Source organism: Orcinus orca, chromosome 8, assembly GCF_937001465.1.
Source record: "Orcinus orca chromosome 8, mOrcOrc1.1, whole genome shotgun sequence".
Classification (NCBI taxonomy): domain Eukaryota; kingdom Metazoa; phylum Chordata; class Mammalia; order Artiodactyla; family Delphinidae; genus Orcinus; species Orcinus orca.
The window spans coordinates 37,155,562-37,181,590 of NC_064566.1; the positions used below are offsets into that span (position 1 = coordinate 37,155,562).

The 26,029-nt window shown below is 44.9% G+C and overlaps 1 protein-coding gene and 1 long non-coding RNA gene across 3 annotated transcripts in view; both read right to left on the reverse strand.

The window, feature by feature from the left end:
* Window positions 1-2,504, reverse strand: part of ZDHHC13 (zinc finger DHHC-type palmitoyltransferase 13) — a 48,661-nt gene extending 46,157 nt beyond the window's left edge. Inside the window, exon 1 of the mRNA XM_049713482.1 lies at window positions 2,068-2,504. Within this exon, the coding sequence (XP_049569439.1) occupies window positions 2,068-2,415 (348 nt within the window). The 5' untranslated portion in view covers window positions 2,416-2,504. The remainder of the gene's footprint in view (window positions 1-2,067) is intronic.
* An 806-nt stretch (window positions 2,505-3,310) lies between these two features.
* LOC117197399 (uncharacterized) overlaps window positions 3,311-26,029 on the reverse strand; it is a 49,170-nt gene continuing 26,451 nt past the window's right edge. The window contains exons 2-3 of one of the 2 annotated variants that reach the window (XR_007478782.1): window positions 15,490-15,711; window positions 3,311-6,193 (exon numbers count right to left, since the gene is read on the reverse strand). This is a non-coding gene — a long non-coding RNA (uncharacterized LOC117197399). The remainder of the gene's footprint in view (window positions 6,194-15,489; window positions 15,712-26,029) is intronic. The other variant, XR_004477989.2, reaches the window with a different exon arrangement.

Sequence of the window (26,029 nt, forward strand, 5' to 3'; positions counted from 1 at the left end):
TCAAGACCTTACAATGGTGGGGGGGGGGGTAAGCCATGTGGTTATATGAAGAAAGAGTTCTCCAGATAGAGCGAATACTAACTGCAAAGGCCTTGGGGCCAGCATAGCTGTGGTTGATTGAGCAAGCAACAAAGTAGTAAAAAATGAGGTCAGAGAGGAAACTGGGGCCCAGACAGTTCTGGCAAAAACCTATCAGCTGGAATCAGGGGAACCAAATTCAACCAGAGCAGGAATGTTTTTATCTGTTTTGTTCACTGATTTATCTCCAGCACCTATAACAGTGCTTAACACCTGGTAGAATGAATGAAGTCTTGGCTCTCTCAGCAGCTATTTGACTTTTAACAACTGACTCCAATTTTTTTTTTTTTTTATGGCCACATCACACGGCTTGCATCATCTTAGTTCCCCGACCAGGGACTGAACCCGGGCCACAGCAGTGAAAGCACTGAGTCCTAACCAGTGGACCACCAGGGATCTCCACGACTCTAGTTTTTTGAACCTCAATTCTTATCTCTAAAACTGGAATAATAATCCCTCCCCACCTCACAGGGTCACAGTGAGGAATAACAATAAGGAAGTATTTTGCAAACTGTAGAGCATCTTATATAGGTAAAATCTATTGCTATTATTGAAAAAGTTAATACCAATAATTATTAACAACAACAATGATCTCTCTACCTTGGCCCATTTAATTTCAACCCCTGAATCATTCTCTCCCTCCATCTGGCAGGGAATTCGGGCAGGTCAATCTTCCCTGCGGAACAAGGTAATGAACTTTAAGCACTTGAAGGCTTTTGTAAATGAGTGGCAGTAATTAAGGTATGATCATTACTGCTACCAACGTTTCCCTGAAACTCTGAGGGGAAAAAAACAAACAACAAATGAGACATAGTTTCCATGTGAAGATTCTACACCCTTTTGTAATATATGGTCTGCTTGCAAACCTTTTTTATTCTATCAAAATGCAAGAACACCCGACAGCTTCCCCACCTGTCTTGTTCCTCACTTAAACCTACATCAGATTGCTGAAAGCAGGAAGGGAAAGGGGGAGTGTGAGGGAACACTCAATATGCGAAAGACTTTTTTTTAGAGGCCAACTAACCCAATCATCTCAAACTGCTTGAATCCCACTAGGGACAGAAAATCTACTACCTAATTCACTCCAGCTGCTGGAGAGAGCTTCGGTTTTCTCATCTGTAAATGGGGATGATATCACCTTCTTAAGGATGCTTCAATTCTGGAATTAAATATTGCATATAAAAGCACTTGGCATATGCTAAGAACTCACTAAACATTGGCTGAATCTGAATATTTTTCATGTATTCAACAAAAATTAAGTAAACAGCTATAATATGCCAGTCGGGACCATAAGCAAAAAGGACAAAAATCTAGTTTTCTTGGAGCTAACATATATCTCCTGTAACTTTCCCCACTGGCCCCTTCTGTTTTCTGAAACTACATCTGGCTTCTAGTACGACCTCCTCCACAGAACAGAGTCCTTTGGGATTTTGCAGATAGCTATCACGTACCTCCCTTTCCTGCCACCGCCCCCCCCGCCCCGCCTTTCTCCAGCCTAAACAAACAGCCTCAAATCTTTCAAAGAGTAAGCAAGGATGTGGAAACGAGAGCTAAAACAGGGCTGGGAGGAGCGAAGGCGGGTTCCCAGACGCCCCGGCCGAAAAAGAAATGATTAGAACCTCATAGACTCCAGGCCAATGTCAAAACGGGCTGGTCCAACTCAGGTGTGTCACCTGACACCTCTCCCAGGAACGCCACCCTCCCCTCCCAGGGCCCGCATGGGTCCCTGCCGGGCACGGGGCGCCCCGGACCGCAGGTGGATGGAGGGCCGGTATGGCACTCATCCCTGTCCTTGCCTTTTCTTCCCGGTCGCCTCGGAGAGAATTCCCTGCATCATTCTCGGTGTTTCCAGGCTTCCTCCTCCCTGGACCCGGCCCCTCTGCCCCCGGAGGCCCCTCTGGGAGCTACCTAACACGCATGCCCTCCCTCTCTCCACAGCCGCGGCCGCCCTCCGAGCCCCCGGGACAGCCTGCGCCCAACCGCACTCACCTGCGAGCCCAGTCCCGGCCCCTCCATCTCCGCAGTGCCGGCGGCGACTCGGCAAAGTGGCGGCAGCTGCCCGCTGCCCAGCCTGTCTGGAGCCGCCTCCACTCTCACTTCCTGCTCGTGGCCCCGCCTCCACCGCGGCTGCCGCTCGAGCCCTGAGCCGTCAATCGGCATCGAGAGAGCCAATCCCTGCCTTCTCCTCGGCTGGGGGCGGGACTTTCGCGCCCCCAGGGAAGCTAGCTGGGAGTAGCCAGTCGGAGGCTCAGTCCCCGAGCCACCCGCGCCGGGCGATAACCGTCGCTGGCTGGGACTGTGCACTGCTCGCCCAGGTAGATGTCCACCGGTCCGCATGCTTCATCCTGCCCCTCGTACAGGTCCAGGATCGGGCTGTTATTCCAACATCAACCACCATCTACCGAGTGCAAATCCGGACTTGGCTGCGTAATAGCTAGATGACCTTGTGAAAGTCTCTTACTTTACCTCCATTTTCCTCATCTGTGAAATGGAGAAAATAAGGGTACCTACTTCACAGAATTGTCAGAAGGATTAAATGAGAAAAAGCATGTAAAGCCCCTTAGCCAATGTTTGACGTAAGAAGGAATCAATAAATGTTAACTATTAAAACATTTGCCACTGTCTGTTCCTGTGATCTTGGGCAAGTCCCTTTCACCATCTGGGGTTCTGTTTCCTCACACAAAACAGAAAATATATGAGTTCCACCGCTCAGACTAGAGGAGTATTGGGCAAGAGCCCCCCATCTGCACTCTCCACGCCGTTTTTTGGGCTGCCCTGAAAAAGGTGGCATCTAAGCTCTGTTCAGCTTGAAGGACAGCTATGAAGCTAGGAGAAAGCTTGGTTCCTGCCCTTGGGGAGTCCAGTGGGCCAATGGGGCTCTCCTACCTCAGCCCCCAGAAAATACTGGAGCTTTTTCTAGCCCACCATTTAATACAGTCTTTGCAATTATTCCTTAATGTATCTGTTGCCAAAGCAAACCTTTGGAAGTTAAATTGGAAAAGAATTGAAAACATTATGACTCCCTTATTCTATTAAAATAGTTCTAAATCATAAAATAAATGTCTAGAAATTGAACAAAGTGCTGGTTTTTCCTAGGATAAATACTTCAGTACAATATAATTGTAAATTTTTATTACTATTATAGTACCCCTGCCTCTTGGGCACACCCAGCCCTGAGTTGCCCCAAAAGCCCTACACCTTCAAGGGTGGGACCTTATTGTATCCACCTGTGAACTTCCAGTGCCTGGCACAGCACTGGGACATTAAAAAAATGCTACAATTTTACTGAGTGGATGCACAGATGGATAGGTGTGTCATCAACTTCTATGATGGAAGGAAGGACAAACTGAGTGACAAATAGAAGTGCAAGCAACTTCCCTCAAGAGCCAGTAGAGCAAGCAATGAATTTGGACAGACAGGATGAGACATTGGGCAAGGCTTCACAGAGGAGAGCCTTTAGGTATGGTCATTTTGCTTAGCTAACAAGAGTTCTGTTTATTGATCACTTACTATGTATAGGCACCTGTGACAATGTTTTTGAATATATTATGTCTAATCCATGAGATGGGTGTCATTTTCCCCATCTCCCAGAAGGAAAAACTGTGGTTCAGATGGATTTCATAAACCCCAAGTCACTCAGCTGGTAAGTGGTTGAGAAAGGATTCAAACCCAGGCCTCTTACTGCAAAGGGCTTTGGCTGAAGCGGTTTGGTTGTTTCACTTTTAAGGACTGAATTAGAAGATGTTTTTGCTGGAGCTTCCCTGGTGGCGCAGTGGTTGAGAGTCTGCCTGCCGATGCAGGGGACACGGGTTCGTGCCCCGGTCCGGGAAGATCCCACATGCCGCGAAGCGGCTGGGCCCGTGAGCCATGGCCGCTGAGCCTGCGCGTCCGGAGCCTGTGCTCCACAACGGGAGAGGCCACAACAGTGAGGCCCGCGTACTGCAAAAAAAAAAAAAAAGATGTTTTTGCTTGAGGGAGGCTTGAAATCTGCTATTTCAATGTTTCCTCACTGATGTCCTAACATATAAGAAGATTCTGGAACAAATAAATCCTAATGCTCTACTCTTTAGCAAGGCTCCTGCTTCCCTCTGCTTGTTTGTTTTATGCTTCCAGTGAGCCACTTCAGATTGGGATGAGTATATCCATAATTTATGGCTATAGGAAAGCAAACCCAGTGAGGCCTCAAAGGGCCATCATTACCTCTCATCTTTGAAAATGCCTCTGGCTTGGCATGTAGACATAACACTGGAGAACAGCCAGATGGGTGAGGGCACGTTCCTGGAGCAGACTGCCTGGGCCTGAATCCCAGTACAAGCACTGAGTTGTCATATGCTCTCGGGCAAGTTGCTCAATCTCTTTGTGTTTCAGTTTCCTCATCTGTAAAAATGGGAAAATAGGGACCTCCGTGGTAGCACAGTGGTTAAAGAACCCTCCTGCCAATGCAGGGGACAGGGGTTCGATCCCTGCTCTGGGCAGATCCCACATGCCGTGGAGCAACTAAGGCCGTGCGCCACAACTACTGAGCCTGCGCTCTAGGGTCCGCGAGCCACCACTACTGAGCTCACGTGCCACAACTACTGAAGCCCGTGCTCCTAGAGCCTGTGCTCCACAGCAAGAGAAACCACCACAGTGAGAAGCCCATGCACCGAAACAAAGAGTAGCCTCTGCTCACCGCAACTAGAGAAAGCCTGCACGCAGCAACGAAGACCCAACGCAGCCAAAAATAAATAAAATAAATAATTTTTTTTTTAAATGGGACAATAAATAATGCTTACTTAACAGGGCTGTTGGGAGAACTAAATGAGCTATTGTGTGTAAAGTACTGAGAAGCGTGTGTGATACATGATAGGCAGTATACGTGCGTTAGCTGTTATCATCGTCATCCTCCTCATCAGCAGTGGGTGTTGGAGAGAGTACCAAATGGACCATCTGGATGGTGTCATGTAAAGGGCTTAGGAGAGAGATTCAGCAGACCTGGCTTCTAGTCCAAACTTTACTGTGTGTATTAGTTGGCTTAGGGTTGCCATAACAAAATACCACAGGCTGGCTGGCTTAAACAACAGAAATTTATTTTCTCACAATTCTAAAGGCCAGAGTCCAAGATCAAGGTGTCAGCAGGGTTGTTTCTTCTAATGCCTCTCTCCTTGGCTTGCAGACGGCCGTCTTCTCCCTGTGTCTTCACATCATCTTCCCTCTGTGCATGTTATCTGTGACCTAATCTCCTCTTCTTATAACGACACTAGTCATGTGGATTAGGGCCCCAAAATCACCTCATTTTAACTTTCTTCTTTAAAGACCCTACTTCCAAATTCAGTCACGTTCTGAGGTATTAGGTGTTAAGACTTCAATATATGAATTGGGGGTGAAGGGGCAAAATTCGGCCCTTAACACTGTGTGACCCTGGGCAAATCCCTTTTCCCCTCTGTGACAGTTTCCTCATTTGTAAAATGGGCCTGAGAGCAGCAGTGGGAACACTAACCCTAACCTTGATGGTCCCTCTCAGTTTTGATCATGTGATGTCCCCAGCTGAGACTAATCTCTACCTCTCCAACCCCCACAGCACATTTTCTTAATCTCTTTTAGATGACACTATTTCCCTCATTCTGCAAGTATATACTGAGTTCCTATCACAGACCAAGCACCATTCAGCACTGGGGATTCAATATGGAACAAGACAAAAACCCTATCCCCTGGCTTCCTGCGGCTTCCTGTCTAGCAGCAAGAGACAGACTTTAATCAAACAGGCTCACCAGTGCTTCCCTGGTGGCGCAGTGGTTGAGAGTCCGCCTGCCGATGCAGGGGACACGGGTTCGTGCCCCGGTCCGGGAAGATCCCACATGCCGTGGAGCGGCTGGGCCCGTGAGCCATGGCCGCTGAGCCTGCGCGTCCGGAGCCTGTGCTCCGCAACGGGGGAGGCCACAACAGTGAGAGGCCCGCATACCGCAAAAAAACAAAACAGGCTCACAAACACTGACCTCTTAGAGTCAGCCTTGCAGTTCTTGGTAGATCCTCTTTCCTCTACTTGGCCACGGGCTTCTGGTGCACATCCATCTTTACGTCCCTCACCCTGCTTTGCACAAGGTCTGGCACGTGGTAAAGCCTAAAAAAAGAAATGCTGTCCAAACAAACAAACCAGTGAATGAATACAGCTCAAGTGATGGTTTACAAAAGGAAATCAAAGGCGGTTCGACTCCATAAATCACTCTAAGAAGTGCTGACCGCACAATGCTTAACAATTCTTAGCTTTGAAAACAATTTCTACATTAAGGTTTGCTAATCCTCACTGTCACACTATGGGCAGCAAATGACTTCAATCTGACTCAACTTTTGATTCTGGCCTCATTTCTTCCATGGCCCTGGTAAGGACAGGGGAAATTTTTTTGAAACAGGGGCTCATTGTAATCACTTCAATGTTGGCGCTAAAGTGACCCTTTGGAATGTCGACAACAACAACAACAAAACAACCAGAAAAGCCCACACATTTGTTAGCATAGAGATTCCCACAGATACCAGTTAGGAAACCCCAATGCTCTCTGGTACCAAACCAGCAGGGCTGGGGTGGGGATGAGTGCTTGCTAGGAATATTTCAGGCAACAAATGTTTATTGAGCTCCTAATGTGTGCCAGACACAGGCTAAAACATACGAGTACAGTGGTGAACAGTACAGTCTCAGCTCTTCTGGAGTTCAAGTTTTTTGGAGAGGGCAAATACTGATGGAGATAAAGAAACAGATTTTTTTTTTTTTTTTTTTTGCGGTACGCGGGTCTCTCACTGTTGTGGCCTCTCCCGTTGCAGAGCACCATCTCCGGACGCGCAGGCTCAGCGGCCATGGCTCACAGGCCTAGCCGCTCCGTGGCATGTGGGATCTTCCCGGACCGGGGCACGAACCCATGTTCCCTGCATCGGCAGGTAGACTCTCAACCACTGCACCACCAGGGAAGCCCCAATAAATAGATTTTTTGAAAAGAAGAAGTAACAATGATAAGTTCTAACAAGGAAAACTGCGAAGGATGTAACCCAGGGACCCGCTTTAGCCTGGGAGGATAGGGTAGGGTAGAGGTTCCTTTTCATAATTCATAAAACTAGCTCAAAAGGACTTTTCCAACTTCCTCTATTTATAAATGGGGAAAATGAGGCTCAGGGAGGGAAGTGACTTGTCCAAGATCACTCTGCAAGTTAGTGATGAAAGTAGGATTAGGGCAACTCTCCTGACCCCGCTCATGGCTATCTCACCAGCCCTCAAGCAGCCTCAGCTTTCTAAATACAACCAATCTCACAGACTTTCAGGGCTGTGGGTTGAGGGACAGGGCAGGGATTGCTTAGAAGTCTTGCTCAGTCTCTTGTCTTCTATCTATGAAAATGCTTCACAGTTAAAAAGTGAAAGTGACTCTCACTTCATTTTATATACCCGTCATCAAGATCTGGTGATGAGATACTCTGAGAACCTCAGTTAATACGGTCTGGGTTAGGAGGATATGGTACACATCTTATATTTTACTTGCCAGATTAACTGGATTCATACGGGGGTGTGTGTATGTCTGTGTGTGTGAGAGAGAGAGAGGAAGAGAAAGAAGGTGAAGCAGGAAGTATTTTTTGCTGTTTGCTATTTTGAGTCTTAGTCACCTGATTGCAGTCACATATTTAAATAGCTACTCCTATGGAAAATTTTCTGGTTGTGTCCAAATTGTGACAGCAACACTCAGAACTGGGGAATACATCTACCTTGACTCTCTTGTGGCAAGAACCCCCCTCTCTACCTTCTATATCCATCTATCATAGCTCTATTGGTTTACATACGCATCTCCCCTAGTCTCTGTGCTCCTAGAAGACATTTAAATATCACTTCCTGGGGAAGACCTTCCTGGACTCCTAGACCAGGTTAGGATCCCTGGTAGGTGCCCCCATATCACCTGTAATTCTTCTAACGGCATTCATGGAACATTATTGAATTCACACTGTGAACGTCTATCTTCTCTGTGTACCATAAACAGCACTGTGAGTATAGAACTTGGCCCTGTCTCAGCCATAGATGCATTCCCAGTGCATAGCACAGTCCCTGGTCCCTGGGAGCCACTCCCTATTCGGTTGTTGAAATGAACAAACAACCCTATATTATTCATTTTTATTTATATCCCTGGCACCTAGCATATTTCCCATCCCAGGCTAAGTGCTCAAAAAATGTTGACTTGAGTTAAAGAATCCCATCTATGGCTCTACACAGTTTGCAAAACACACTTTCTTCTTTTAGATTGAGACTCATAACATCCCTGTGGAGTAAGCAGAGCAGCGATTAACATCCTACTTTATAGACTATGGCTCTGGGAGCTTTAGCAATTGCCCCAGGGCATCAGGCTAGAGCCTGTGGAGGAGACCTTACCATTTTGAGCCTCCATGCTCTCATCTGCAAAATGGGACTAGTAATAAAACCTACTCCATAGAGTAGTTGTAGGGATTAAATGAACAAATGTATGTAATGTGCATACAGTAAGTGCTGTATACATGTTGGATGTTACCAGGTACAAAGGCAACTGAGAAAACCTGAGATCTTAGGGAAAACTCAGCCAACAATGATCATGACCCAACTCTGGAATATTCCTGACTTTACAGAAAATATGATCAAGGTTCCACTGGCCAGTATTCACCCCTTGTTTAAACAAGGACATTGGGTGGTGACATCTGATAGAATTGTACTTCTCTTTCCTCCACCGCCCTGTCCCGCACACTAAACTATTTACGTGAGTGAGAAAAGTTACATCTCCCTCAGCTCTGCCTTCACTAGAAGACAACACACTGGTTAAATCTGCTGTTAGCTGCTGCCTGTTGGCTCCGATTATAGCGACAGAGTGGTGTCCATGGTAACCAGCCAAGCTGGCTTGCTGTGGTGCAAGTTGTTGGAGAATATAGAGAAGGGACCATCGGAGGCTGAACTGGCTGTCATCTCAGTTTCTAAATGAAAGAATTCCACACTGTGCTTTGGATAGTTGGTGAATCCAGACAAAATCTGGATTTCCTAAGCAGAAGGCACTGAGTTCATTCCAAGGCCACTGAGTTTCTGATGAATCTGACAAGTAGAGATATGGATTGTTGGCAAGGGCAGTAGTGGGTGAGATGGTAGGAGGACAGAATGCCAAATAAAATGATAGAGTGAAATCCTGCCACTCCCTTGAACCTTCTGTGGCTCCTTATTTCCTGCTGCAAAGTCTTTTGTGGGGCTGGACTTAAACACTGAGTTACTCTCAAGAACCAAGGTAGCCACGGTCACTATTTTCTCTCTCTTGTCTCTGTGCCTCTGGACATCTGTCCTGTTCTCTCTGTAGAACGGGGCCTTCTGCTTTCTCATGGTTCCTGCTTCCCCACAACTTCTGCTTGTGTATGACATTGACTGCAGCCCTGACTCTACAAGATTTTACAGGTCCAGCACCGGCTACCTGCTTGTCACTGGCTCTGTGCCTCTTCGTTCAGAATTTTGAAAAAGGGAATCCATTTGGTTGTGATTATTCAATGGCTTAGACGGCCTTCGGTCGCTTATCTACCCTGATCAGTCAGCTGCGATGGAGTAGCTTGTTTTTACCATGATCACCAAGGGATTTTAGCAAGGACTACACGTGGGGACAATTCACAGAGAAGGGGACATACACCACCTGAAATTCCATGAATTAGAGATTCCTTTGTCCTTACAAGTAAACGCATTCAGTAGGATGTATTCGTTTCCTAGGGCTGCCATGACAAAACACCAGAGTGGGTGGCTTAATTCTGGAGGCTAGTCCTAAATCAGGACTAGTCCTAATTTAGGACTTTTAGGAAGTCCTAAATCAAGGGGTAGGCAGGGCCATGCTGTCTCTGAAAGCTCTAAGAGAGGATTCTTCCTTGCGTCCTCCTAGCTTCTGGTGGTTGCTGGCAATCCTCATTCCTTGGTTTATGGGCACGTCACTCCAGTCTCTGCCTCCTTTGTGGCATTCTCCCTGTGTGTCTCTCTGTGTGTCCAAACGTTCCTCTTCCTATAAAGACAGTCATTGGATTAGGGCCCACCCTGATCCTGTATGAGCTCATCTTAGCTTGACTGTGTCTGCAAAGACCCCATTTCCAAATAAGGTCGCGCTCACAGGTGCCAGGAGTTAGGACTTCAACATATCTTTTGGGGGGACACAATTCAACCCACAACAGAGGGTAAGGAAAATAAAGAGAATTAGTCTAATCTCAGTGCACCTGTCTGAGAGGTCCTGAGAAAACAGCAGTTTTGATTTGGGAGTAAGCAGACATGAGCTAGAGGTAATTTTGAGACCAGGCGCACTTCCTGGAGGGAGAGGCCAGTTAGGTGGGACAATGAGAGACTTTGGACAACCTGGAGATAGTGAAGGGAACTGGATTCCTGGGTAGCTGAGAAACAAAAGCATCAGGAAATGGGAGAAGATAGACTTTATTTATTTTAAAATGTGGTCCAGGACCCACTAAGAATGGTCACAGAAATTTGGAGCCAACTGCACATAACACCTAGGAGAGTATCTCTTAAATGATAGGCACTCAGGGCATTTTAGTGAGAGAGCAAGAAAGAGAGGAAAGAGAAGGCGGTGGGTTGGGTTCGGGGGGGCAAAGGGGAAAGAGGAGAAAGACTGGATGTGTTGTGCAAAGTCTCCCACCACCCCCCGGGGCTGGAGGGACTGCCATTGTCCACACGCCACAGCTTTCCAGCTTGGTGCTTCCCTTACTGTATGAAGCTGCCTGCTGACTTGCCCACCTCTGCCTCCCGTCTGTGACTCTGTGAGCCAAGGGGCTGTATCCTTTCTGTTCACCACTGCATGCCCGAAGCCCACAATGCGTGGGCTCACAATTACGCTCGATGGTTATACACAGGTGAGGGAGTAAAGATTGTCAGGACGAAGTGAGAGAGTGGTATGGACATATATACACTACCAAATGTAAAATAGCTAGCTAGTGGGAAGCAGCCGCATAGCACAGGGAGATCAGCTCGGTGCTTTGTGACCACCTAGAGGGGTGGGATAGGGAGGGTGGGAGGGAGACACAAGAGGGAGGCGATATGGGGATGTATATATATGTATAGCTGATTCACTTTGTTATAAAGCAGAAGCTAACACACCACTGTAAAGCAATTATACTCCAATAAAGATGTTAAGAAAAACAAAACAAACAAATAAAAAGAGATTGTCAGGAGCCCCAACCTAAGTCCTGGGCTGACAAGGTTGTGGGGAGCAGAGGAGAAAAGGCTATAAATTGGAGGTTGACCCAGGGCCTAATGGTTCCTAATTTCAGTTAGTCACATGACTCATGTTCATGGTCCACATGCACCCTGCCTTCCGCAGGACCGGTTCAGGAGCAGCGAAGCCACGGTCGCCTTGGCTAAGGGCAGCAGTGGTGAAGCCCAGGGCACACGTTCTGACACAGCTGTCTCAGGCCATGGAGGCTGCACACAACCCAACCAGGAAGAGCTCACAGGGCCCGGATAACCCCAGGGTGGGGCGGATCAGAAAGGAGAATTAAGACCTATGACCTGAATCCAGGGCACCAGAGACCAGGCCTCCAGCTGTGATCAGACCCACCACGGAAGGCCTGAGGCAAGAGCCCCATCTCTCCTTGGCCCAGCTTCCTCCTCCGTCAATGTTGACACTGGGTGGCCGAAGGGGACGTGTGGGACAGTGCAAGGAGATGGGCAAAGAGTCAGAAGGGACAGCTTTCAAGTCTTTACACAGCCAGTTACTAGCTGAATGGCTTCTCGTGAGACATCAAAGCTCTGTAGGTCTTAGTTTCCTCACCTGCAAACGGAACTTTGGCCAGAGCACACTTGAGTAGCACTTAGGAATCGGGGCCATGGAAATATCATCCATGTAGTTCCTCATATGCCACAGACAAGAAGGAAGGGAGTCCTGAGTTCCAAGGCCAAGTTAGTTTGGTCTCAGCCCCAAACATGAACACTTACAGGTGATTCTCCTCATGGTGAAGGACAAACTGGGTTCCTGCCTCAGGAAGAAGAGACAGTTCCACATCATTACCTTAGCTCAGAGCCTGGGGTGAGGGACCCACAGGCAGGCAGAGGGAGACAAAAAGAAGAGCCAAAATGGTGCCTCCGAGACGCCTCCTGCTCTGCGGTATTGTTAGCGCCTCAGCTCATGCCCCATCTGGGTCCTTTTCCTCAGGCAATTCACTTAGAGTCTGAGGCAGAATATTAAAATCAGTAAAAATATTTTCCAGCAAGAATCATCTTAATTGGATAAATATGGAGGACTTTTTAAAGGATAAACATGAAACTAAAAACGCTGGAAAAGTTGAAGGCAGAGTTAAATGCTTAAAGATGCATAAAAGTTTGCAAAACATCCCTGTGGTGTATCTGATTATCAAAACATGCTTTTGTGGTGTTTTTTTTTTAATATATATAACCAATGTGTCATTTTGACATGTAAAAAAAATCAATTTACCATCTGGAGTTGACCTGGAATCTTGGGTCAGCCTTGTGAGAATTCTAACTTCAGGAAATGGGGTGGGCAGAAAGCAAGGAGTAATTTCATAATCATAGAATCTGCAAAAACCCTCCACCGATCTGCTCCCTCAGCCAGGATTCTCTCGCTCTCCCCATTCACTTAAAAGCTGTTGGCACTGTCTTTTTAAATGTCCACACTTTTTTCTATCATTTTAATTATATTGAGCAGAACTCTACCTCGTTATAACTTTTACAGTTAGCCCTGTTTCTGGCTCACGGAGCCATAAAAATTCCAATGAATTCTCTCTTCTATCTCACAGCCCATTAGATATTTGAATGAATAAAGACACCCCTAAGTGTGCTGTCCTCCTGGTTAAACCTCCCCAGTTCTTTCAACCATTCCTCCATTCGCATGAAGACGAAGTGGGGGAAATGCTGCTATTTTGGGAGCCAGACAGAGGTAGCTTTATACCCTGACTCTTGCCAAGTAGCTGTGTACCCTTGGCCAAGTCACACAATTTTTCTGGGACTCTACTACTATTTCGTGAGGTTGTAAATAAGCCTCGTTGAGAGAATGTGTGTAAGACACTGGTGCGGCGCCTGCCTCACGGTTGGTGCTTTGTATGATGGTCGGGCCAGTATTGACATGGGACCAGGGAAAAGTTGCTTGCAACCACTCCTCCTTCAGGATAATTCTACATAAAAAAGGAATGGGGGGCTTCCCTGGTGGCGCAGTGGTTGAGGGTCCGCCTGCCGATGTGGGGGGCGCAGGTTCGTGCCCCGGTCCGGGAGGATCCCGCGAGCCGCTGGGCCTGCGCGTGCGGAGCCTGTGCTCCGCGACGGGAGAGGCCACAGCAGTGAGAGGCCCGCGTACCGCAAAAAAAAAAAAAAAAAAAAAAAGGAATGGGGTTGAGATACGTGGAAGTGGAGAGAAAACTTGGGTGGGTGTGGCCTGGCCAAGGGAACTGGGCAGAGAGGGGCTCTGAGTCAAAAAGGGGAGAAGGGACCAGTCACAGGAGGCTAAAGAAGATTCTGTGAAATGAAGATGAAAATGCCTGCTTCTTAGTGGCTGGATAATGAGGAACAAATGATATAGTGTATGCAAAGTGCTTTGTAGAATAAATGCTCCTCTGTGCCCCAGAGCACTTGGTGCTTCACCATATGTATGATAACAATGTCAGCGTGTCTATTTCCCCCTGAAGACTCTTAGTTCATTGTGGTGGGGAATTTTTTTTCTGCCCAACTTCCTCCTGCCATTGAGGAAGTGCCTCTCCTTCATCCCAAGTGGTGCAGGTGAGACTGTCAATTTCGGTATCCTGTGAACCACAGGACTGAGTCCTTGAGCCATGCTTGACCAATCAATGTGCTCCAGCTCTTTGTCCAGAGGGACTGGTCCAAGGTGTAGGTTGGGGGGGGGGAGGGGGAATGGCATGTGACCCAACCAAGGCCAATCAGAGTCCTTCCATGTAACTTGATCTATGGATGCTGGAAAAGACATGTTTCTTTCTTTTGAATGATGAGCTCTAAGAATATTAGCATGGCATTACAATTTATTCATTCAACGAGTATTTATTGAAGGCCTAAATATCAGTCAGGGTTGGAAGGGTCTGATCATGAGAACATATACCTCTCTAGGTATTTTAAACAGAAAGAATTGAATATAGGGAAGTGACTATACAGTGTTAGAATAGCTGAGAGCAAAAAAAAAAAAAAAAAAGGTGTATCAATTAATCTAGAGCATAGAAACTGCTGGAAGAAGCTGCCATCCCTAAAACTGGAAGAACAGGACAGAAGTGGTGTTACCAAGAGTCCAGACCTCGGAGAAAGAGAGCTTAGGCTGATGCTTTCAGCCATAGAGGTTTCCAAAGGTGACTGGTGTTAAGATCATGGTGGGGGCACTGCATGCTGGTTCCTGGACCATTTTGTAGATATAGGCTTTAAGGAAAATGTCCCACCTGCCAGTGCTATAAATACCAAAGTCACCTGTTGCTCTCTACACCTGCTGCAGGGATGCTAATGGAAGTCCAAAGCAGAAGAGCCTCTTCTCTGCTTCTGTCTTATTGACAATCTCCCACCAGTGCCTAATTGACAGAGCCTATCTGAAAGCCTGCTGGCAAGAGAGTCTGGGGAATGTGGTTGCAGGGTCCAAGCCTCTCTAAAGTACACAGCAGACTCCCCAGTACATGTCCACTGTAAATAACCATCATCACCAGGGCTGCCACCAAGGCCCAAAGCACAGACAGGACAATGGACCACGGCATGCTGATCATGTGCTGAGATACCCTTCAACCACGGATCTGACTACGTGACAACCTTCCCAAGCAGTTCCTCTGTGCTGGCTGCCACAGATTTCACCAGCTATACCTCCCCAGGGCTTGTCGGAGCCATACCGAGAAAGGACTCTTTTTTTTTTTCAGGACTTTGCAACTACTAAAATAAATTACCCAGTCTCAAAAACAGGATACCCACCCACTTCCTGAATAAAATATTGCACTTGCTTAGGATGGAGGAGTTCGGTGGTGCTGGGTGGTAATGAAAGTGTGTGATGTGATGCCTTAGCTCACGTGGGGTTCCTTTAGGGTTTCTGTACATAAAGACAGCAGTGATTTGAGGTTATTCTAGGCCAGAGAAGATCTGGCTTAACTGAAGTGCTGCTAAATCCTGCTCATTCCCGGCTGTTCTGGTCCCAAGGTAACTTGAAACTTGTTTCCCTAGGGTAACTCGGGTAGCGCCTAATAAACCAGATTAACACACTCTAAATGGAACTTTTTCCTTACCCAGCCAAGGGTAAAGTGGCCAGTTTCCTAATCCCACCCAATACCTGTTATAGATTAACTTGATTTAGCACGTGCCTAGGGGAGCCTGGAGATGAGGCCCATGCCGGCTTTAATAAGGTGAGCAGTGTGTGCCCTGGGAAGCAGTGTGGTCACTAGGAAAGGGCTGAGGCCAAGGAGTAAGGTTTCTACTGCACGTTAACTCACCGTAGACCACTGAACTCTAAGCCTCAGGATCATTTGAAATGGGGGCGGGGTGGTTGCATTAAATACCTTCAGTCCAAGCAAAGCACCCAGGACTACCAGCCACCCATCAGGGACGTCCACTCTGGGGAAAATCTTCACTGAGCCTCTTTTGACAGTGATTTTTCTGATGGCTCCATGTCTTCTGCATCTTCTTATAGCAGATGTTGCTCCTGAGTGTGGCATCTGTGGAATATTAAAAACCAAAAGTGGCACAGTGACTCACAATTTAATATTTGCGTTGTGATTATCTATGACAGCCATCTTTTGAATCCTCTGATATTAACATGCTCAACCTCTCCCAATTCACATTTCATAACCTCCCCCACACACATCCATTCATGAATAGGATTTCATTATTAAGAATTTCATTTCTCATAATGGATTTTATTTTCTAATTTAGGCTCCACGGGCAATGCACTGAAATGACATGATTTATTTTTTCCAGTTTGCTGGCTCATCCTGCCTGTGTACTAATTTTATGGCAGGACGAACTTCTGCTCCTTTACCAGCCTCTTCCCGAAAGAGGAAAAACTGTAGCCCTAACACCTTCAAAACAAACAACAACAAAAAACACCCTCAGACTGTAGAGGCAAACCTTTCCCTTAGAATGAAAGGCTCACACTTGTTCAAAATGCTATTATCCCACCCATGAGCTATTGAAGATGGACTGAAGAAAATGCCAGACAAATAACTGTTCTGGTAGAAAATGGAGCAGACTGATTAATTCTTAATTCGTATCCATGTAGAGTAAACATCCTTGTACAGTAAACATCTAAGCATGGTCTTAACAGACATTAGATTCTGCATTAAACATATCTACTCATATTGGAGGTCTCTCCTATTGGCAATGAAATTTATATGGAAATACATACTATTTGTTGCATAATACATGTGCATGTTTATTTTCCAGAGCTCAGAAAGATTGCAAAAAGAGGGAAAATTAATACTACTGAGTGTACAATGTTCATAGCAGCATTATTTACAATAGCCAAGATATGGAAGCAACCTAAGTGTCCATGAACAGATGAATAGATAAAGAAAATGTGGGGTACACACACACACACACACACACACAATGGACTATTAGTCAGCTATAAGAAAAAGAATGAAATTTTGCCATTTGCAACATCGTGGATGGACTTGGAGGGTATTGTTTAGTGAAATAAGTCAAAGACAAATACTGTATGATACCACTTATATGTGGAACTAAAAACTAAAATAAACTAGTGAATATAACAAAAAAGAAACAGACTTACAGATATAGAGAGCAAACCAGTGGTCACCAGGGAGGGGGGAGATGGAGTAGAGGAGGGGCAGGAGAAGGGTAGGGAATTAAGAGGTACAAACTCCTATGTATAAAATAAATAAGCTACAAGGATATATTGTATAACACGGGAATATAGCCGATATGTTATAATAATTATAAATGGGGTATAACCTTTAAAAATTGTGACTCACTATGTTGTACACCTGAAACGTCTATAATATTGTACATCAACTATACCTCAATACAAAAAAAACTTACTGAGTATATTTGCTTCCTGTGGCTGCTGTAACAATTTGCCGCAAACTTGGTGGCTTAAAATAACAGAAATCTATTCTCTCACAGTGCTGGAGGCCAGACGTCTGAAATCAGCATTAGTGGGCCAAAATCAAGGTGTTGGCAGGGCTGCATGACTTTCAAAGGCCCTAGGGAAGAATCCATTCCTTGTCGCTTCCAACTCCTTGTCAGCGTTCCTTGGCTTGTGGATACATCTCCAAATCTCTCTTTGCCATATCTTCACCTTCTTCTCTCTGAAATCTCTCTCTGGCCCCCTCTTGTGAATATACACATGATTGCATTTATTTTTTAAATTCATTTTAAAAGTTATTTTTAATTTATTTTTATGATTATTATTATTTTTGGCTGCGTTGGGTCTTCATTGCTGCGCGCGGGCTTTCTCTAGTTGCAGCGAGCAGGGGCTACTCTTTGTTGTGGTGCATGGGTTTCTCACTGCAGTGGCTGCTCTTGTTGCAGAGCACAGGTTCTAGGCTCGCGGGCTCCAGTAGTTGTGGCACGTGGGCTCAGGAGTCATGGCTCGCAGGCTCTAGAACGCAGGCTCAGTAGCTGTGGCACACGGGCTTAGTGGCTCCACAGCATGTGGGATCTTCCCGGACCAGGACTTGAACCCATGTCCCCTGCATTGGCAGTCGGATTCTTTTTTTTTTTTTTTTTTTTTTGCATTACGCGGGCCTCTCACTGTTGTGGCCTCTCCCGTTGCAGAGCACAGGCTCCGGACACACAGGCTCAGTGGCCATGGTTCACGGGCCTAGCCGCTCCGCGGCATGTGGTATCCTCCCGGACTGGGGCATGAACCCGTGTCCCCTGCACCGGCAGGCAGACTCTCAACCCTGCACCACCAGGGAAGCCCAGCAGTCGGATTCTTAACCACTGTGCCACCAGGGAAGTCCCCACATGATTGCGTTGAGGGCCCACTTGGATAATTCAGGATACTCTCCCTACCTCAAGATCCTAAATCACATTCACAAAGTCCACCCAAAACACATGGTTTTTTGTTTGTTTGTTTGTTTTTGCTATATAAGGTAATATTCACAGATTCCAGGGATTAGGACATGGATATCTTTTGGAGGGCCATTTTCAGCCTACCACACTGAGCATTTAGTCTGTACCATTTCCTACTTGTATCATATACCTGCACCTCCTCCCACAAGCCCTCTATGAGGAACAAGCAGTAGGAAAAAACCGTGGCTGAGAATTAGGAAGCTTAAGTTCTTTAACTTACCAGCATGGGTACCTCCTTATCTGTGTCCAGGGCAGACATTGCTAACTGATCACAGCATTAGTTTTTGCTGAATCCCTAGACCTCAGAACCCTCAATACGGTGGTCCAGGAAGTCAATGTGAATAGAAGCCTACTTGTCACCTTTATGTTAAACACTCAATTTCCTCCTGTGTAAAATAGGAATACTTCCTGCACATCTTCCTCCTAAGGACAGTGTAAGGATCAAATGACATAATGGATGGGAAAGCACTTTATGAACACTTAAAACAGGTGACTAAAGAAGATATGTCCTCAACAGGAACTCATGGGAAGATTGTCGAGGAGACCCCTGTCTAAAACTGTAGAGGGCTCTCAGTGCGAGGGCATTGTGAAGGTCAGGTTCACGGAGTGAGCGTAGGTCTGAAACCTAGAAGATCATTCTTCTCTTTATTTCATCCAATAACATAACAAGCAAGCACAGCCTACACATTCAGTAAGGATACCTTAAAGATAACATCACTAAGCATGTACATTTTGCTCTACTGCTTGCTTGGCTCACAATAGCCATCTGGTATGTGTCAGCCTGAAGTCAGGACTGTACACTTACCAGGTCTCCAGGAACCACCAACTCTGTTCAAATTATATCAACCCTTCAACCACTACTGAAAATGCATCCCTCTAGTCAGTCTTCCCTGGTATAACAGGAAGTGCTCTTTCCCAACTGCACATGCATTTTTGTCACTTTGCATATGCATTTCAAGGTTCCTGTAGACAGGAACAGGGACAACTCATCCCTGCCTCCACAGATGTTTCATGGGCTCTTGCCAAAAAGCCTTTAAGTGAATACTTTAAATCCCTCTTCAAGACTTCAAAGTGTCTCCTCTTTTTTTCCCACTTTAGGAATCAGAAGGCTATCTATCCCTCAATATTTCAGTGACTGCTTTGCGTGACAGCTCCACCTGGGGTGCCTTTATTGGGATCTGGTTCTAGGCTTGGCTCTGCTACAGACCAGGTGTGTGATCTTGACACGCTCTGAGCCTCAGCTTGCTCTTCTATAAAATGAGAAGAGGGTTGAACACCTGTCCTCCCTGCCTCTCCTGGTCGTTGGCGATGACTAACAACATGGGCTTGGTTGCATACAGACTGGTTCAAATCCCAGCTTATTCACACTCTTGCTGTGTGACCTTGGGAAAGCTGCTAAACTTTGCTGAGACAGTTTTTTCACCTGTAAAATGGAAATGCCTACCTTCTGGGACTGTCAGTAGGGATAATACATGTATAATTCTTAGCACAGTACCCGGCATCTAATATGTGCTCACTACCTGTGAGCGAGAGTTTATTTTAAAGGAACTGCTTTAGTTAAAAGAAATGGTATTATCAAACGAGGTGCAGCCAGGCAGGACAGAGGCGGCTGGGACCAGACAGAGAGTCTAGCAGCAGGCAGGTTCAGGAAGGGGGATCTTGCGGTCTGAAGTTCAAGATCAGGCAGGTTGTGTTGAAATAAACCTAATGTTAATCATTGGCACACAAAATGGAATTGTCCTAGACATTCGCAACCCTCTTCCTCTTCTCCTCACCCTCCACTCCAGTCTCCAGCTGTTTCTGGACCCAGCTTGATAGGAATCAAGAATATGGGCAATGTGGTTATTGAGTTCAAGGTGAAGACCCTAACTGTGGTAGCAAACAAGGACTTGTTCTTAGAAGCTAAACAGGACCCAGGTTGTAAGCACAGAAGTCCAAGGTCAGCTCCTTCCCTGCACTAAGGCAGCAATTCCCTGGTGAGAGTCAGGCTGTAACATGTCCAGCCGTATGTAAGGCAAGGCAGGCCGAGATAAATGCTCTAACACAGGATAATGCTATTTTATAGATGAAGAAACTGAGGCTCAGAGAGGTTAAATGACTTGCCTAAAGGTCACACAACCTGTAAATGACAGAGCTACCCATCAGAGCCAGGTCTTTGAGGACCTCATTCTTGGTGCTCTCTGCTACTTAATGCTGTCCTGAGATTCCACGAAAAGAAAAGGTAGTCCCACACCACTTCCTCCCCTCCCCGAGCATTTTCTGTTTCTAATGGATTCACCATTTTGGTACCACTGTTCAGCCCACTTGGCATCTCTATGGGGAAGCTTCATCTCACACCCTTCAAACATTTTCCTCCTGAGAGTTTTTTTTTATTGCTCACTGGGAGGCTGGGTGAGGAGGGGAGCGGCTATGGGACCAATAGGAAAATCTGGGGGTTACATTACTGGAGGTATATAAGTTGGTACACATTTTCTGGAGAGTTGGTAGCAATGCCTATCAAAATCTTAATAATGTGGATATGCTTTGATGCAGCAAGTTCTTTTTTTGTTTTAAGATCTTTTTTGATGTGGACCATTTTTAAAGTCTTTATTGAATTTGTTACAGTATTGCTTCTGTTTTATGTTTTGGTTTTTTGGCGGCGAGGCATGTGGGATCTCAGCTCCCCAACCAGGGATCAAATCCACACTCCCTGCACTGCAAGGGAAAGTCTTAACCACTGGACCACCATGGAAGTCCCTGATGCAGCAATTTCACTACTAGAAATTTATCCTGAGGAAATAATCAAACAAGTATATAAAAATACAAACAAGTGCAGGGCTTCCCTGGTGGCGCAGTGGTTAAGAGTCCGCCTGCCAATGCAGGGGACACGGGTTTGAGCCCTGGTCCAGGAAGATCCCACATGCCACGGAGCAACTAAGCCTGTGTGCCACAACTACTGAGCCTGCACTCTAGAGCCCAGGAACTACAACTACTGAGCCCGCGAGCCACAACTGCTGAAACCCACGCACCTAGAGCCTGTGCTCTGCAACAAGAGAAGCCAGCACAATGAAAAGCCCTCGCACCACAACAAAGAGTAGCCCCTGCTCACAGCAACTAGAGAAAGCCCACGCAGCCAAAAATAAATTAATTAATTAATTAATTTTTAAAAATACAAACAAGAGCAAAGAAAAAGAAAACAAAGTCTACAAGGTCTTAGTAAGGGATTAGGTAAAGATGGCATATCCATACAATGGAATACTATGCAATCACTCAAAGTGATGATGTCAGACTATATTTATTGTCATGTAAACAGGTTAAACCAAAAAGTGGGCCATATGGATTTCAAACTTTGTAAATAGATTATATTAATGTCTGTTGTGTGTGTGTGTTTGCTTACAGTGTCAGCTCTCCTAATTGACATCCAACCACCTAGGGGACTCATCATTTGAGTCAACCCTCCCTTTCCACCTGGAAAACCTCCAGGGCCGCTGCTCAGGCCCACTGAAGGTTCTGGATGGAAGGCTGTGTACCTTTGTGCCCAGCCACCTGTGCTCCCGCCAGACAGCTCATGTGTTTGGCAGGAGTCAGTTTTACAGTTCTCTAGCCTCTTTATTCCAATTTACTTATTATTATATTCATAGTTAAATATTATAGAAATTAGAAAAAATGAGTAAAAACAGAGAAACGTATTTTTAAAAACTAAGTTGAATTCTTTGAAGAATTCAATTGCTCTTGTAGTGAGGGAGCTATAATGGGTTGGGGGAGGGGGATAATTGTAAAGGTTCAAGATTTTGCTCTCAGAATGCTTCATAAATGTTTTTAAGTTTTCTTTCTTCTTCAGAGAAGCCAATACAAGAATTTGGAGACAAAATATTATGGTGACTATATGAGAAAGATAAACGTGAATTCCCTTCAGCAGAGTAACAAGTGACATAAAAGGCTATATTAAAACATCGATATATTTTAAACGAAATAAAAGATTTAAAGTACATATATATATACACAGTGTGATATTATTATCATTTCTTATTTAAACTATGTTTTTTTCTTAACCCACTAAGCACAGTCCCACTACTATCAGATAAAAAGCCTTCTGCTACATAGGTCTAGAAAAAGGAAGGATATAGTGATATTTCTGGAAGGATACAGTGAGATTATGGTTGATTTTTACTTCTTTGTACCTTTCTGCACTTTTAAAAATAAGAATGTCTATTACTTTTATAATCAGGAAATATCACAAAGCCATCATGATCTTGGGAAAGAAAAACAGAAAGAGAAACTTCAGGATGAAGGGAACGACATGCTGATGCTTGCAGGTGCCCCAGGCAGACCCTGTCTGTCTCCCCTGAAGACTGGAACTGTTTGGATTATTTTGTTACAAATCCTAATGGTGATAATGAGTTTGGCTCCTTGGTTTCGCCCCATCCTGAGGGTCAGGTTGACATCAGCACTCAGACATCTCAATACACTTAATTATCAGGGGAAGGGGGCTCGGGACTCAGGCAAGCAGGTCTCAGGAGGAGAGACGGACCTTCCTGGGTGATGCAAGCCAAGGAGTCCATGAGTAAGCCAGATCAGAGTCAGGAGGCAAACCAGTGGGGGCAGTTTTGAACACCTCAGGTTACTCTCATTCACAGAGGTTACAGCAAGTACTTAAAGGTCACACACCAGCAGATGCAGCCTTGCACAAAGATGAGCTGAACTTCCTGTATATATAAAATCACAATCTTTATTTTTTAAATAAATATATTCTTCCCATCAAAACTGTAAAATATTCATGCTTGACTTATAGAAATATTTGTTGAAAACAAACTTCCGACTACAATAACTAATTCTAAAATCATAATAAAGTTATTCAAAGTCTGGCATTAGGAAAAAAACATTGGAAACAAAAATCTGTTCTTATTCCAACGTCTTCCCACAAAACACTCTGTTTCAATGCTAGAAACGCTGGGACCATTGGTCAGAGAAAAGGCAAACCTGACAGGGTTGAAGTCCTATCCTTGGCAACAGGATTATTAATTGTGCAAGGACGTTCTGGGGAGATGGAGTTTAGCAGCAGCTCAAAGAGGACTTAGGACTCTTCTTAGAATGATAGTCCGGGCAGGGGGTCATGTATGAAAGCAAATGGGAGGCACTGCACACGGTCTAGCTCTGACTGGCACAGGGACACTGGGCTTAAGGAACAGAGTCGGGCTGGAGCACAGACAAGTGCAATGGAGCAGAGATGAGGAGGATTCCACCTTCCCTTCCAGTTTGCCATCAAGAGCAATGACAGGCAGCTCTCAGCTTGGGATTAGAGCCCCAACTGCAATCCCATTCCAGGCACTATTTGGCGGATTAACTTCACTCTAATGCTGAGTGATGGGCTTTGGAGTCAGCCAGACCTGGATGCACATGTTGGCTCTACCACATATGCGTTCTTAAACACAGATCTTTTTTAAACCAATTCAAAATAGAGGGCATGTTGGAGGCATTCGTGCTAAAATTCAATCAATATTTCCCTCATTTTACATAACTGATATGTCCCAGCAAGGTGACGTGCAAAGCAAGTGCTGGGTTAAATGCATGAAAGGCACATTTCTCTCTCTACCTCTCTCTCTCTCTCTCTCCCCCACCCCTCACCATATTCACACACACAAATCAGTGTAACCCACAAGACTCAAACAGAAGAAGCATCACTTTTTATATTTTTCTAAATCAACGCAAATCCTGCTAGGCCCCCACTTGCGTGGTTGGCAGAGCCAGGAGATTCAATCTTGGTCATTTGGAGGTCTGCTCCCCGTCACTGTGATTGTACATGAAGTGATTAATTTCTCAATAACTCAATGTCTTTATTTTTTTAACATCTTTATTGGAGTATCATTGCTTTACAATTGTGTGTTAGTTTCTGCTTTATAACAAAGTGAATCAGCTATACATATATATATATATATATCCCCATATCTCCTCCCTCTTGCGTCTCCCTCCCACCCTCCCTATCCCACCCCTCTAGGTGGTCACAAAGCACCGAGCTGATCTCCCTGTACGATGCGGCTGCTTCCCACTAGCTATTTATTTTACATTTGGTAGTGTATATATCTCCATGCCACTCTCTCACTTCGTCCCAGCTTACACTTCCCCCTCCCCGTGTCTTCAAGTCCATTCTCTAGGTCTGCATCTTTATTCCTATCCTGACCCTAGGTTCTTAAGAACCACTTTTTTTTTTTAGATTCCATATATATCTGTTAGCATACGGTATTTCTTTTTCTCTTTCTGACTTACTTCACTCTGTATGACAGACTCTAGGTCCATCCACCTCATTACAAATAACTCAATTTCGTTTCTTTTTATGGCTGAGTAATATTCCATTGTATATATGGGCCGCATCTTACTTATCCATTCATCTGTTGATGGACACTTAGGCTGCTTCCATGTCCTGGCTATTGTAAATAGCGCTTCAGTGAACATTTTGGTACATGACTCTTTTTGAATTTTGGTTTTCTCGGGGTATATGCCCAGTAGTGGGATTGCTGGGTCATAAGGTAGTTCTATTTTTAGTTTTTTAAGGAACCTCCCTACTGTTCTCCATAGTAGCTGTATCAATTTACATTCCCACCAACAGCACAAGAAGGTTCCCTATTCTCCACACCCTCTCCAGCATTTATTGTTTGTAGATTTTTTGATGATGGCCATTCTGACTGGTGTGAGGTGATACCTCATTGTGGTTTTGATTTGCATTTCTCTAATGATTAGTGATGTTGAGCATCCTTTCATGTATTTGTTGGCAATCTGTATATCTTCTTCGGGGAAATGTCTATTTAGGTCTTCTGCCCATTTTGGGATTGGGTTTTTTGTTTTCTTGATATTGAGCTGCATGAGCTGCTTATAAATTTTGAAGATTAATCCTTTGTCAGATGCTTCATTTGCAAATATTTTATCCCATTCTGAGGGTTGTCCTTTCATTTTGTAATAGATATGGTTTCCTTTGCTGTGCAAAAGGTTTTAAGCTTCATTAGGTCCCATTTTTAAATCTTTGCTTTTATTTCCATTTCTCTAGGAGGTGGATCAAAAAGGATCTTGCTGTGATTTATGTCATAGAGTATTCTGCCTATGTTTTCCTCTAAGAGTTTTATAGTGTCTGGCCTTACATATAGGTTTTTAATCCATTTTGAGTTTATTTTTGTGAATGGTGTTAGGGAGTGTTCTAATTTAACTCTTTTACATGTAGCTGTCCAGTTTTCCCAGCACCACTTATTGAAGTGGCTATCTTCTCTCCATTGTATATTCTTGCCTACTGTATCAAAAATAAGGTGACCATATGTGTGTGGGTTTATCTCTGGGCTTTCTATCCTGTTCCATTGATCTATATTTCTGTTTTTGTGCCAGTACCATACTGTCTTGATTACTGTAGCTTTGTAGTATAGTCTGAAGTCAGGGAGCCTGATTCCTCCAGCTCCGTTTTTCTTTCTCAAGATTGCTTTGGCTATTCAGGGTCTTTTGTGTTTCCATACAAATTGTGAATTTTTTTGTTCTAGTTCTGTGAAAAATGCCATTGGTAGTTTGATAGGGATTGCATTGACTCTGTAGATTGCTTTGGGGAGTATAGTCATTTTCACAATGTTGATTCTTCCAAACCAAGAACATGGTTTATCTCTCCATCTGTTTGTATTGTCTTTAATTTCTTTAATCAGTGTCTTATAGTTTTCTGCATACAGGTCTTTTGCTCCTTAGGTAGGTTTATTCCTAGGTATTTTATTCTTTTTGTTGCAATGGTAAATGGGAGGGTTTCCTTAAGTTCTCTTTCAGATTCTTTATCAGTAGTGTATTGGAATGCAAGAGATTTCTGTGCATTAATTTTGTATCCTGTTACTTTACCAAATTTCCTGAATAGCTCTAGTAGTTTTCTAGTAGCATCTTTAGGATTCTCTATGTATAGTATCATGTCATCTGCAAACAGTGATAGCTTAATTCTTAATT